This window comes from Ovis aries, chromosome 17 (assembly GCF_016772045.2).
Source record: "Ovis aries strain OAR_USU_Benz2616 breed Rambouillet chromosome 17, ARS-UI_Ramb_v3.0, whole genome shotgun sequence".
In the NCBI taxonomy this organism is placed as follows: Eukaryota; Metazoa; Chordata; class Mammalia; order Artiodactyla; family Bovidae; genus Ovis; species Ovis aries.
This window is the reverse complement of record NC_056070.1, coordinates 70,293,113-70,307,258: the sequence shown is the minus strand read 5'-3', so window position 1 is coordinate 70,307,258 and position 14,146 is coordinate 70,293,113. Positions and strand designations below refer to the sequence as shown.

At 46.3% G+C, this 14,146-nt stretch overlaps 2 protein-coding genes across 17 annotated transcripts in view; one reads left to right on the top strand and one right to left on the bottom strand.

Annotated features, from left to right (window-relative positions):
- Positions 1-4,961, bottom strand: part of DEPDC5 (DEP domain containing 5, GATOR1 subcomplex subunit) — a 73,588-nt gene extending 68,627 nt beyond the window's left edge. For 6 of the 7 annotated variants that reach the window (XM_027956821.3, XM_027956824.3, XM_027956822.3 and 3 more), the window contains exons 1-2: positions 4,759-4,961; positions 3,965-4,082 (exon numbers count right to left, since the gene is read on the bottom strand). In XM_027956821.3, the coding sequence (XP_027812622.1) occupies positions 3,965-4,022 (58 nt within the window). In that variant the 5' untranslated portion in view covers positions 4,023-4,082; positions 4,759-4,961. The other variant, XM_042234094.2, reaches the window with a different exon arrangement.
- Positions 4,962-8,731: 3,770 nt separating this feature from the next.
- Positions 8,732-14,146, top strand: part of PRR14L (proline rich 14 like) — a 40,960-nt gene continuing 35,545 nt past the window's right edge. For 7 of the 10 annotated variants that reach the window (XR_006056592.2, XR_006056593.1, XM_042234093.2 and 4 more), the window contains exon 1: positions 8,732-8,871. The gene's annotated coding sequence lies outside the window, so the exon portion shown is untranslated. Of the gene's footprint in view, positions 8,872-9,050; positions 9,364-14,146 lie in introns of those variants that run through there. The other 3 variants (XM_042234091.2, XM_060400865.1, XM_060400866.1) reach the window with 2 other exon arrangements.

Genomic DNA, 14,146 nt, shown 5'->3' with positions numbered 1-14,146 from the left:
AAGCAACTCACGCGGGTTGTGGGTTGCTGTGTGTTCTCACGCTGGGTCCTTACAACCCCATCATTCAGAATGACAACCCCATCTCACAGAGGAGGCTCCATTTAAAATTGAGATTTAAGGCTCCCCTAGTGGCTCAGTGGTAAGGAATCCACCTGCCAATGCAGAAGACATGGGTTCGATCCCAGGTCCGGGAAGATCCCACGTGCCTGGGAGCCCCTGAGCCCGTGCACCACAACTATCGAGCCTAGAGCCCAGAGCCACAGTACTGAGCCCACATGGCACGACTACTGAGCCTGCGTAGCCCAGAGCCTGCGCCCTGCAACAAGAGAGGCCGCTGCCACGAGGAGCCCACGGTCCACAGCTAGAGAGGAGGCCCCACTTGCTGCAACTGGAGAAAAGCCTGCGCAGCAACGAAGACCCAGCAGAGCCAAAAATAAATAAATGAAATTTAGCTTGACTGAAGGATTTGTACAGGAAGCCAGAGGTGGTGAGCAGCTGAGTGGGATGGTGTTCGGGGACCTTTGTCTCCAGAGCTTTACCTGCCAGCCCACTGCTCCCAGGGAGAAGGCAGCTCTTCCGCTCTGGGAGTTAGGCGTCTAGGGCAATTCTTTACTTCCTCAAATGGTGTGCATCTGTCATACACCAGGAACAAGACAGCCAGGGGCCCACATACAGCACAATCCCTTCTACTTAATATTCAAAGAATTATTCAAAATACTGTCTGAATGTGACCCTCACAATAAATCTCTAGATCTAACAGAAGCAAGAAAACAAGAGATAAAGCAACTTGCCAAAGGTAGATAGCTAGCAACAACAGTACACGAGGACTGGTTACTAGTCCAGGGTTCCAAAACCCACTGTTTCTCACATCCCTCAAGCCAAATAAAACACCCTGGACTTGGAGGGCAATGCTTGATCAGGGAAAAAATTCACATATAGCAGAATTGAACAGACAACAGAAATAACTTGACAGAGGACAGGATGCAAGGACACAGTATATACAGCATATCTATAAAGTATGTATACAGTGTATCTATACTGTACGTATACAGCGTATACAGTGTATCCGTATACAGTGTATCTATAATGTACGTATACAGCGTATACAGTGTATCCGTATACAGCGTATACAGTGTATCCGTATACAGCGTATCTATAATGTATCTATAATGAGTCTTCTTTTTCAGTCTGGAGCTGGGTACAGGAGACTCTTAAATACACAGAGGATGTGATTTTATATGGTTATCTATCCCTGCCCCACACTAGAGCTCGGGGAAGGGGGAGGGAACTCTTTCAAATATAACACACTCAGGATCATAAAGATATAGTATTTTGTTGTTTTTTCTTTGTCTCTGTTTTAGCTTTTAGGGAAAGATGGTCTTTTTTTCTTTTCTTTTCTTTTTTTTGGCCATGTCACATGGCTTGTGGGATATTAATTCCCCAACCAGGGATCAAACCCAGGCCTTCAGTAGTGACAGCACAGAGTCCTAACTGCTGGACCATTAGGGAATTCCCAACACATCCTTCTATCATGCTAAAATTATGACAAAGAAATATGTCCAGATTTCAGATAAAATCAGAACCAACAAGAACTCAGCCTAGGAAAGCAAAGTACTGAGTTAATGCCCAGTTGCTCTTTCTTTTTGGATACAGTCTCCATTGACAGATGTAAAGCAAAGCCTCTATGAAGTCTCCCTCTAACTTTCAGTCTCACAAGTATTCCTTAGTGTTTAATCTTACCATTTCTTTTTGCATGTATGTCACAACAAGCTGAAAGCTCCTTAGGGAGAAGGAACCTTGTCATATTCAAAATCTTTATGCTTGGTATAGACAGGCGGTGTAGTCACTAAGTCGTATCTGACTATTGCAACCCCATGGACTACAGCCCACCAGGCTCCTCTGTCCATGGGACTCTCCAGGCAAGAATATTGGAGTGGGTTGCCATTTCCCTCTCCACTGGTACAGGTATGTACCTAATACATAGTTGTTGGATGTATGTTTTTCAATTTGATTTTTATTTTATTTATTGACATACAGGTGCCATACAATACTGCATCAGCTTCAGGTGCTCAGCATATGGTTCAGTATTTTTGTGGAATATATACCATTATGAGCTATTACAAGATAAGAGGTGTATTCCCTCCGCTACATAATATATCCTCGTTGTTTATCTATCTGATACATAGCAGTCCGTATCCATTAATCCCATACCCCTAATCTGCCCCTCCCCTTTTCCCTCTCCTCTTTGGTTGCCACAAGTTTTGTTTTATATGTCTGAGAGTTTGTTCTGCATATACATTCATTTGTTTTGTATTGGTTTTTTAGTATCTGTCTTTCTCTGTCTGACTTAATCACTAAGCATAATATTCCCTAGGTCTATCCATGTTGCTGCAAATGACATTTCAATCGTTTTTATGGCTGAGTAATACTGTAGGATGGATTTTTTTCTTTATAGTCCTACAGCAGACTGGGTACAGCAGGGATCTACCACTGTCTTGCACACGTGAAAAAGAACACTTGCATACATTGTATTAATAGATACAGAGTATACACTGTATCCTTTTCTCCTTTCCTGTGTCAAAAGTTATTTCTGTTTGTTCAATTCTGCTCCACAAAGGTTTAGGCAGCTTCCACTGCATACAAAGTACAATGCTAACAACAGACTGTGGTTTTAGCAGAAATTATGTTTTAAATATAGCAATGCCGGGTATATCCTTTTCCTGGTACTTACAATGGCTACATTTATTTAGCAGCTAAAAGGAGCCTGGCTGAATACTTTACATACATCACTTAATTTGAACCCTTAAGATCTTATGATATAGAAACTATTATTCTACCTTTTAGGCAGCCCTTACCTTTGGGAGGCTTATACATCTCTAATACAGGAGCAGATATAAAAGTGAAAGTGAAGTCGCTCAGTCATGTCCGACTCTTTGCAACCTCATGGACTATAGCCTACCAGGCTCCTCCATTCATGGAATTTTCCAGGCAAGAGTACTAGAGTGGGTTGCCATTTTCTTCTCCAGGGGATCTTCCCAACCCAGGGATTGAACCCAGGCCTCTCGCATTGCAGGCAGATGCTTTACCATCTGAGCCACCAGGGATTTTGAGCACATATATAGTAAAACACAATTTTTAAAACACTGTGTTGTTAATTCCAATTCCTGAAGTAAATAAGGTTATTAGGACATAAAGGAGATTTATTCCTCTAGGGGAAAAAAAAGTCATATAAATAGGTGCTTCCTTATTCTGCAGATTCATAATCTCAACGTGCTAAGAAAAATGGAGAAATTACCCTAAAGAGCTGGAATTTGTAATTAAGGTAAACTAGAGGCTTGCCCAAGGTCACAGGGAAATTAAGAGGCAGAGCTGATACCCAGATTCAGGTTTAATGGAGGGCAACATGCTGTGTCTTGCCCCAACTTATGGTGCTTCAGAGCCAGGCAAAGGTTCCTACTTTGATCATACCTGTCTTATGCACACCTATTACCTCTCTTTCATTGAACATAAGTTTCTCTTATCTCCCGAACCAGTGCAGACTGGAATTTTATAGAACATACACAGTAAATATGTAATAAAAAACACAAACAAATCAACAAGGACCTAGCACACAGAACGATACTCAACACCATGTAGTAACCTGCAATGGAGAAAAATACATGAAAAAATATAAATCTATGAATTACATTGCTATACATCTTAAAGGAAACACTGTAAATCAACCACACATCAATTGAAAACAAAAACAAACAAATGAAGAGGAGTAAGCTGGAAATACTCACAACATCCCTGAAAATGCAGAATGCAAATGCTTCTAGAAGGGGCTTGCGCTCTCTGGTCCTGCTATCCTTTCAATACTTCAGTATCACACCTGCTGCCTAACTCAGTTAAGCTACCTGCTGAGCCTCCATTGTCTCCTGAGTCAGAGTGTAAACTTCAACCCCAAAGACCAGTCAATACTGACCACTGCCCCCGAAGCCCTTCTTGTGGATGACGAGTTTGTAGACCTTTGTTGTTCTCATCTTGTACTGTTGTTTCCTTCAGCTGTTCCAAGTTTGGGGGAGAGAAGTCATCTTGCCTCCCTGCCAGTGAAATACAAACAAAAAAGGCTGGAATGTCAGAGTTTTCTTTGCAACTGCTCTTTGATTTTGGGGCAGTGAAAACACTGCTCTTGCTCAGCTGAGAGGTGGCACCAATCCTTGGATGAAATCACTCCTCCAAATACCAAGAGGGATGGAAAACAAACAGAACCAACCAATCTGGGAACGAAAAGGAATTCAAGTCAGGGTCTACTCCAACCTCCGAGATATGCTATCACACCCTAAAGGGAAAACTTGGAGTGAACGAGGCACCATTACCTTGCGTCTGTATAAATCAATAACACTCACACATTAAAGAGACCTTAAAAGAGGTCTGGTACACTCATTTTGTAGATGAGGAAAGTGAGGGCCAGCGCAAGGGACATGCCCGAGGTCTCTGAGACAGAGAAGAATTCCTACTGTTCACGTTCCGCCACCGATGTCTTGGGCGAGGAGAGAGGAAGGATCGCTCCCCAAACCTCCATCTGCACAAACTCTCCGCGGTTCCTACCCGTAACAGCTCCCCTCATGTCAGAACTGATGTCACGGAGGCTCAGAGACGGACAGAGACTTGTCTAAGGTCACACAGCAGGTTGGGGGTGGGGCCAGGATTTGAACCGGGGCCCTGGCCCTCTCCTCCTGATCCCCAACTCCGGCCCCGGCGGACAGGTCCACTCACCCGCAGCTCCGGAGCCCCTTCCTGCTTGAAGCCGGGGTTCCGACGGCCGGACCCCTGGCCGGGCCCCCGCGCCTCCTCCGGACGTCCCTCCTACGCCCGCAGAGTCCGCGAGGATCCCGTGCCGGATCTCCAGGCGCCGGCCGGCCCGCCCCGGCCACAGAGCGCTCACCTGAGAACCCGCGCCGCTCCGGTGGCTCCGCCCCGGGGCACCGCCCCCTTCCCGCCCACCCGCTCCGGGCCGCTCTGGCCGGGCCTCCGCCTCGTCTCGGTGTCCGCGCTACTTCCCCATCCGGGGCTCGCGTCGGGGGCGGGGCCTCACGTGCGGCCTATTGGCCCGGATGCCGGACGGCGTTTCCCGCTTCCTAAGGGCCGTCGACCCGGGCAGGAAATCCTTTTCCTCCTAGACGTTCCGAAATAGGTTCGAGCCCAAGAGTTGACTTCCCACCTAGTGATTTCCCCAACAGGACAAACTCGGTCGAGCGTCCCGGGATCTATAAAGGGTGTTACGGACCTTCGCGGGGCCTCCTAGGGCAACAGAGAGGGCACAAAATAGAGTTTCTGGGGGAACTTTTGTAAAATGTAAAGGGCTGAGCATGTGCGGCTTAGTGCGATGGCCCCTGCTGGGAAGTATCCATTTAGGGGGGGCTTTTCAAATTCTTCCAAACCCCAAATGGTGTTCAGTGCTTCTGTTTATTGGTAATAGCTACCATGGTTTTCACAGACATTCTTATGCAATCTCTACATCCCTTTATGGAGGCAGATACTTATTTCACAGACAACTGGAACGGGCCGAGGACAGAAAAACCCTCGGGAGGAAGCGAGTACGGATCCTGACCCAACGCAGTCCAACTTGGCTCCAAGGCTGAGCATTTAACCGGCATCCTCATGTCCCACCCAAGGGCCTAAGCCCCTATTGTATTGGGACACCTTTCTCTTCTCAAGGGAAATAGCGCTGTGTGGGCAGTGCCTGAAGCTGGCTAAGGGCTTCAGGCAAGTTTCCAGCTCCATCTAATTGACATATGAAAGTGGAAGTTAGTCGCTGTGGGTTGCCATTCCCTATTCCAGGGAATCTTCCTAACCCAGGGATCGAATCCGGGTCTCCGGTACTGCAGGCAAATTCTTTACTGATTTTGACTGAGCTACAAGGGAAGGCAATTGACCTATAATTTTTGGAAATTTTCTGAGTATTGAAAGGAAAAAAGCACCGCATATCACAAAGGAATTGGGGGTGGCGGGTGGGGGTGAAGGGTTCAGAAGTTAAATAATTTTTAAATAATTGTAATTTTTAATAGTAAAGAAAAGCATGTAATGAAGCACACTGCAACAGTTGCAAAACTTTTCAAGGATAAAATGTTAAATGTTAGACTTGTTTATGTTGCCATTTCAGGGTGGCACCCCCAGATCTCTCAGACTGTTTTTGTTTGTTTTTTAGTAGCTAGTGAGAAGTCCTTCCATCCCAGACAGAATTAAGGGGACTCTATGTCCCTGGCCCTCAGGGGAATTTGATTCTTTGTCCTGAGCAATGTCCATAATTGGTGTCATATCTTAGAAATACAAATATTTCACTTTTTAATTTGGCAAAAATTCATAAAAACAAAACAACAACAACAAAAAACCTCGTCAAGGTTTGAGACTTTAAAAAATGTCTAAAGCTGGGCAAAGTTAGGGAAGGCTGGAGCAGGTAGCTGAAATACTGGGGAGTCAATAGCCTTGGTTCTACAACCATCTGTAGGATTGCCTGCTTTTAGCTGTGTGCCCTTGCACAAGATAATTCTCTCTGCTCAGATTTCTCCCTTGACAGGTGGGAATTAAAGTATGTGTTATTCTTCCTTCACAAGGTGTTTGAGGGCCAGATGAGGTGAAGGACATGTTACATTAGGTCTTTGAAATTAAAAAAAAATTAAAATGCCATGCCAGTTCAGTTCAGTCGCTCAGTCGTGTCTGACTCTGCGACCCCATGAATCGCACCACACCAGGCCTCCCTGTCCATCACCAACTCCCGGAGTTTACCCAAACTCATGTCCATCGAGTCGGTGATACCATCCAGCCATCTCATCCTCTGTCGTCCCCTTCTCCTCCTGCCCTCAATCTCTCCCAGCATCAGGGTCTTTTCCAATGAGTCAACTCTTCGCATGAGGTGGTCAAAGTATTAGAGTTTCAGCTTCAGCATCAGTCCTTCCAATGAACACCCAGGACTGATCTCCTTTAGGATAGACTGGGTGGATCTCCTTGCAATCCAAGGGACTCTAAAAAGTCTTCTCCAACACCGCAGTTCAAAAGCATCAATTATTTGGCACTCAGCTTTCTTCACAGTCCAACTCTCACATCCATACATGACCACAGGAAAAACCATAGCCTTGACTAGACGGACCTTTGTTGGCAAAGTAATGTCTCTGCTTTTTAATATGCTGTCTAGGTTGGTTATAACTTTCCTTCCAAGGAGTAAGCATCTTTTAATTTCATTGCTGCAATCACCATCTGCAGTGATTCCAAAAGCATGGAATTTATCAGGAAATTGGCTCTCATTGACTTTTAGGGGGTTGAATGATGATACTTCTTTGAGGTCCCTTTGTGCTTACTACAGAGCTAGAAGCAAGACTAGGACTAGGGTGAGGTGGGTGAGGCTAATGAGTTGTGTTTCAGTGATAAATCCGATTTGACTCTTTTTGACCCCATGAATTGCAGCACACCAGCCTTCCCTGTCCTTCCCTTTCTCCCAGAGTTTGCTCAAATTCATGTCCATTGAATCGGTGATCCTATTAACCACTTGCCTTATTTAGGGCACAAAATGCTAAGGGGTGCCAAAAAACTCAAAGAGATAAATGATAATGTGATTGTTTTTAAAGGAAGCATTAATACAAAAAATCCATGTTGAACAAAATATCACATTTTAAAAATAAAGATTAGAATAATGGTGCAGTGCCTGTTATATTAGAACCTGAGGCAGAAGACAAACCAATAACACTGGGTTTCTCAGATCCTTGTCTGTAGGCATGCAGTGGCCTGAGGAAGAACCTGAAGTCTTGGATACTTCTGTAAAAATGTGTTGAAATGTCTTAAAGTGAGTTTCTAGTTAATTAATCCCAACAACATCTGTAATAGCCTATATGTGAAGTGCATGCGTACATGGACGATGGATAGACTCATTGGATGTAAACAATAGTGTTGGCATTTGGGTTTCTGTATCTCCAGCCCTAACTAAAGCTGGGGAAACCACTATCTCAGATAAAACGGTCCATATGTTGACTGGTTCAAAGATACCTTGATCAAAGGAGAGAAAACTAAAATCTCTCACTAAACTGTAAAACTTTAGCTCTCTAATCAGCCAAAAAATAACAGACTTCTGTTTAAACACAAGACAGTGTGATTTGAAGCAAGTTGATTGCATTCTCTAGGCCTCAATTCCCTCTTGAAAGAACATTCTTTTCCTTCCTTCAAATATCTGCTTAGTGTTTGCTTTTGCCGGCACTGCTCTGGGCGGTGAACAAAGAATGATGAACAAAACAGATAAGGGTGGGAGAGAGAGATGATAAAGGAGTCGATAAATACATGAAATGGTAATTTCAGCTAGTGTTAAAGCTATGAAGAGACTCCAGAAAGGAAAGAGAGCAGGGGAGTGACATGATCTAAAATACTGATTCCAGGTATAAAAAGATATCTTGGGCTGCCAAGGTGGAAGCCGAGGGGTCCCAAGAGCTGCAAACATTAGGGCCACAAAAGAGGACTGGACCAGGGTGGTAGCAGTGGAATCAGACACTGGGCCTGAGGCTCAACAGCGGAATCAAAAGGTGTGTTCCCCTTTAAGAGTCCTGGAGGCGGGGGCGGGGCAGAGGCCACCAGACCTAGCTGAGGGCGGGAGTCCCTACCGAGAAGAGCCGCCTCAAGGGTGCGCGCGCGCGCAGTGCGGGGGCGGGACTTGGGCGAGTCCGCATGGCTGGCTCGGGCCCCGGATGAGGAAGTGCAGGGCGACCATAGAGACGAAGAGGCGGCGGTGGCCGGAGCGCCCCCGGGCTCTCACGGCTCGGCTGGCTCAGGTAGATTCGGCGGCGACGGGGTTGCGGCTGCAGAAGCCGGGCTGGCGGGGCGAGCGCGGGCCGCGGAGCAGGCCGCAGGGTAAGAGGCTGGGGGCGGGAACGCTTTGGGCGTAGCCGCCCCGTCCCACTCAAGCCCTAGCGGACCCTCAGCCCGGCGGTGCAGGCTGAGGGAGAGCCCGGGTCCCCCGCCCTCTTGGAGCGCCGAAGGGAACGCAGGCTGCGCTGCGGGCGCCGAGAGACCAGGGGAGGGAGGAGCCCAGGCCCCGCGTCGCGAGGGCGAAACAGCTTCTTGGTGTCATGGCTCCGGCGGGGGAAAGCGACTGCTCGTCGACCTCGATACGGCGGGGGACCCCCCAACTTCTCTCCTCGAGAAGGCGACGCCCGTTGTCGTGGGCGAACGCGCGTGTCCGGCTGCATCGCGCGTGTCCGGCTGCATCGCGCTTGTCGGCGGAGGGAGACCCGCTCCCGGAGTGCGAGGGGGCGATTCTGAACTTATTTTCAGGAGGGATAAGACTTCTCTTGATTTGGTCAGCGCCCCTCAGGTGGAGAGAAAGACTCAAGTTACCTAAAAGTGAGAGAGATCTTCCTTTCCTGTAAAAGATAGAGTTATCTTCCCTCGTATTTTTCGCCTTTATCCCGGTATATGGGGAGGAAGACCTAGAATTTACTTAGAGGGGTTAGTCAGGCTTTCTCCCCTCCCCCAGCCGTGTCCACCGAGGGAGCCTTGCTTCTCTGCCCCCGAGTCTCCTGGTGTGCCTTGAGCTCTTTACCTTTGCACAATGAAGAGCGTGGTGTTTGGAGTGTGAGGGATGCAAGCTCGTGTGTCCCACTTTCCATCTTTATGACCTTGACTCACAGCTTCACCTTTTGTCAGCCCATCTCTTAATTTCGGTCTTCTTTTCATAGAATTGTCCTCAAGACTACTGGAAATTTCGTGTAACTGCTTGGTACATAGTAACCTTTTGGTAGACTGTTGCTATTAGTTGCTTAATTTGTTAGGAAAGAAAAGTAGTATCTTCCATGGAGAAACAGATTTTTCCATGCGTGCCTCTTCCCATCCCTCCCCACCGCTCCCCGCATCCCTTCCTCACTAGAGGGGAGGCTTTTAACCCCCGGGAGGCAGAGAAAGAGGCGCTTTTACTCTTTTAGATCCTAAATTAACAAAGCTGTTAGAGTAATCTGGGGAAAAGACTGTTTGGGCAAACAGGTCTGGAAGATCTGATAGGAGAAGCAGCCTTCCCTTTGTCCACAGAAGCTATCAGTCCTTCCCGACTGGTTAGAGCTGCCCTCTTCCAATCCCCGTACTTGCTCTGCTGATGAAAAAGCTTCCTTCTATCTGATCTGCACACCCCTCACCCCCAGAAAGGAGATTCCAACTTCTTTCTCCTGCTCTCCCAAGAAAAATATGACTCTAGACCTTTGAGAGGAGTGCCCTTTCCTGCTGTATCTTTGGAGTGGCACAAATGGTTTCTCTTCTCCCCTCACTTTGAAAAAAGGATGAAATCTCTTATGCAGAGTCTCTGTCAGTAGAAATCAGGAGCATTTGCAGTGTTTCACTCCCCCCTGGCCACCCCCGTGGAGATAGAGGGATCCGTTTTCTGAGTGCTGATTAGGGGAGGAACAGGAAAGCTGTGCCTGATGCTCTTGAGATTTCCTGTGCTCTCTTCCCGTGTGGAAGAGCGAGGCCCTGTTCATTGTATGGATTTCCCTGCCCCACTTTGAGCTTGTCTGGAGAGCTTGTTAAAAGATCCCTCTTCTTCTGTCCCTCAAGAAGAGGCCCCTTTTCCGAATTGCCTCAGAGATTGGCTACAGTGTTTGAATCTTTGGAAAAGAAAGGCCCTTTCTCAAGGTGAAAGGCCTGTGGGGAACTTCTGAGGTCCCGATCACTATTGTGAGTATTGTCCCCTGACACAAGTGTGGCAGCGCCTAGCATTCTTACTGCTTCATTTCGTTAAGAGCAGCCCCTTTGCTTTTGGAATTAACAAGAAGGGAGACCTTCAGACTTGGGATTATTGGGGCACATGGCTTTCTGTTCTGCTGTTTTCTTTGTTTGATTCTTTTTTTTTTTTTTTTTCGTATTCTTCTTTTGCTTAGTGCTGTAAACTTTATACCCCCAGAACTTTTGTTTTGGGGAGTGTTTGAATGACTAAAAGTTGTCCCTTGGTCAGGTTTTTAATATTACTATAATAAAGTGTATTCTAATGAGGCTGAGAGCTGCAGTGTTAGTTAATCTTTCACTGGTAGTCTCCCCACCCTCCCCCTGGCTTTTGTCATTTGGTGGGATAGGAATTAACACTTCCCAATTGCCTGAAGACACGCTAAAGAACAGCTTTCTATCCTTTTCGTATGTAAAGTGTTCTTAAATTACCTCCTTTGCCCTTGCAGTAGGGATTAGTCTGAATTCCGTACCACTTTGGTTGGCGTCTTTAGGTGCGCTGTGCCAAAACAAAGTGAAATAGAGAAGTTATTTAGAGTCTTGGGAATTTTATGGGTTAGCAGGACTCTCTGAGGTTATTTTGTTTGACTTGTCCATTTTGCATGTGGAAAACAAGCCCAGGAAAGTTCAGTGACACACACTCAAGGCCATGCTGAGTGTGAGGGGCAGGATAGGGACCCTGGTCTCCCACCTTGGAGATCAAAACTAGACTACTTCCTAACCGTGACTCTGCCTTTGAAACAGGAAGACTGGGAGATGATTGTTCTCAGTTGAAAAGTGCTTTCTTCTGTTGGAATAATTGTGCTGCCTACTCCCCCAAATGTTAGTCTCCTCCCCGCCCCCCCCGGCCCCACCCAGGGGTAAATCCATCCCCTGAACAGTCCAATTATTATCTGTGTTCACGGTAAAGATGACAAGCCAATAGCAGTAGGAAAGAGTTGTTTGTGAGTCTATGGGTTATTTTTCCCTTGTACCTCAAACTAGGTAATTATCTGATGTCTTCAACCCAGTAGGTTGGTTATAAGTTTGTAGTAAGGATTAAGCCATAAATCTCTGTCTACATTTTATAAGCACATGCTATACTTTATTTCACGTAGATTTCAAACTTTAAAAACTTTTATGGTTAAGGGAGAGAGCTAACATTCAAAAAATACTGATAAAAGTAAAGGGATAATACCAGTTGTTATTTATTGCTTCATATTTGGATCTTGAGATATAATATTTTTTAGAAGTTTAACATGTATTACACACTCATTGTAAAAAAAAAAATGGGGATATGTCATTAATAATCCTATCACCCACGGTTGCATTGTTAATATTTGGCTTATAGTTTTTAAAACATTTTTCCTGTATGGATATAGATATATACTTTACCAAAATAAAATAATCCTATTTTTTAATATGGGCTTTCCAGGAGGCACAGTGGTAAAGAATCTCCCTGCCAATGCAGGAGATGCAAGAGACACGGGTTCGATCCCTGGTTCAGGAAGATCCCCTGGAGGAGGGTATGGCAACCCACGCCAGTATTATTGCCTGGAAAATTGCCTGAACAGGGGAGCCTGGCGAGCTACAGTCCAGGAGGCTGCAAAGAGTCAGACCCCACTGACGACAGATAAACACACAATGTTTATCTAGTTTGATAAGACGTCCCAGACAGCTTTCTGTGGAGAGGTATATTTCTGTACCATCATTTTTTATTGCTCCATTGAATTCAGAAATTTGAAGGACTCGAATGGTAAAATTTTGTTTCTGCTGTCTTTGTGGCACAACCAAGTATCTTGATAGATGGAGAGTTTAGTGACATGCGCTGGTGAGCTACGAATAATTGTAAAACTGCTACTCTAGCTTCTAAATCCTACTTCACCTCTGGGGCTTCCCTGGTGGCTCAGATGGTAAAGAGTCTGCCTGCAGTGCAGGAGACCCAGGTTCGGTCCCGGGGTCGGGAAGATCCCCTGGAGAAGGAAATGGCAACCCACTCCAGTATTCTTGGCTGGAGAAGCCCATGGATGGAGGAGCCTGGTGGGCTGCAGTCCAGTCCATGGGGTTGCAGAGAGAGACACAGCTGAGCAGCTTCACTCACTCACTCAGCTTGGAGTTTCAGCTGAGGCACTGAGCTGTTCGTGGTGACTCCACTGCACACACTGCTGAGAAACTTGAGGACGAGAAGGGCTGAAGAGAAGAAGGAGGGGATGTCTGTTTTGCTTGAATAGCCGATGTGCATGGTGGTTTTACAGGTTGAAAAGTCGTAGAATTCTGTCTCTACCAAACACGCGTAATGAGAGACAGTAGCTTTGTGACATCTGGCTTTTGTATATTGGGAGTCATCTTTTAGTCACCAAGCCTTACAATTCTGGTTCGGTCCACAGCATAGGTGGAGAAGGCAATGGCACCCCACTCCAGTACTCTTGCCTGGAAAATCCCATGGATGGAGGAGCCTGGTGGGCTGCAGTCCATGAGGTTGCTAAGAGTTGGACACGACTGAGCAACTTCACTTTCACTTTTCACTTTCATGCATTGGAGAGGGAAATGGCCACCCACTCCAGTATTCTTGCCTGGAGAATCTCAGGGATGGGGGAGCCTGGTGAGCTGAAGCGACCTAGCAGCAGCAGCAGCCACAGCATAGGTGGGGGCACAGGAAAGATGAGAGCAGTTTTTCCTGAGGAATGTTTTGAGCCATTTTGTGTGGTCCGTGTTGCCCCTCTGCGATAAAGAGCTGTTTAGTAAGTGTGCGTGTGCTCGTGCATGGTCCTGTGTTCAGAGCAAAATCTTGAGTTAGGACGATGGGGACGGAACAGTGAAGTGTGGTGGAGACACAGCTGGCGTCGGGTGCTTGTGTTTGAGTGCTGACTGCACAGCGTGTGGACGGCCAGACCGTTACCTTTGGGGATTCATGTCTGAGCTCTAGGGTCACGCGGTGCCATTACTGAGAGAGGCAGCAGGATCAGAAATAAAAGCATGTAAGGTTACTGAGAATATCTTAACTCATCCTTGAATCTCACAGCTGTTTGCATGGACAATACTTGATTTTTTACTGGGTTGAGTGTGCTCTGTTTTAGGCATGTTAAGTTTGGGGGAGGGGGCTTCCCTGGTGGCTCAGTGGTAAAGAATCCAACTGCCAATGCAGGAGAGTTAAGAAAGACATAGCAACCCACTCCAGTGTTCTTGCTGGGGAAATCCTATGGACAGAAGAGTCTGAGCAAAGTCCATGGGTTTGCAAAAGAGTTGGACACAAGTTAGCAACTAAACAACAAGTTTTGAGAGGGTGCCATCCTTGTCAATGAAACATAGATCACAACTTGAGAAAAGGTTGAGGCCATGGACAGGTTTCTTTTTTTAAAAAGTCAACTTTATTAAGATATAATTCATATACCATACAATTCACAGTGTAAATTGTACAATTCAGTGGCGTTCGGCATAG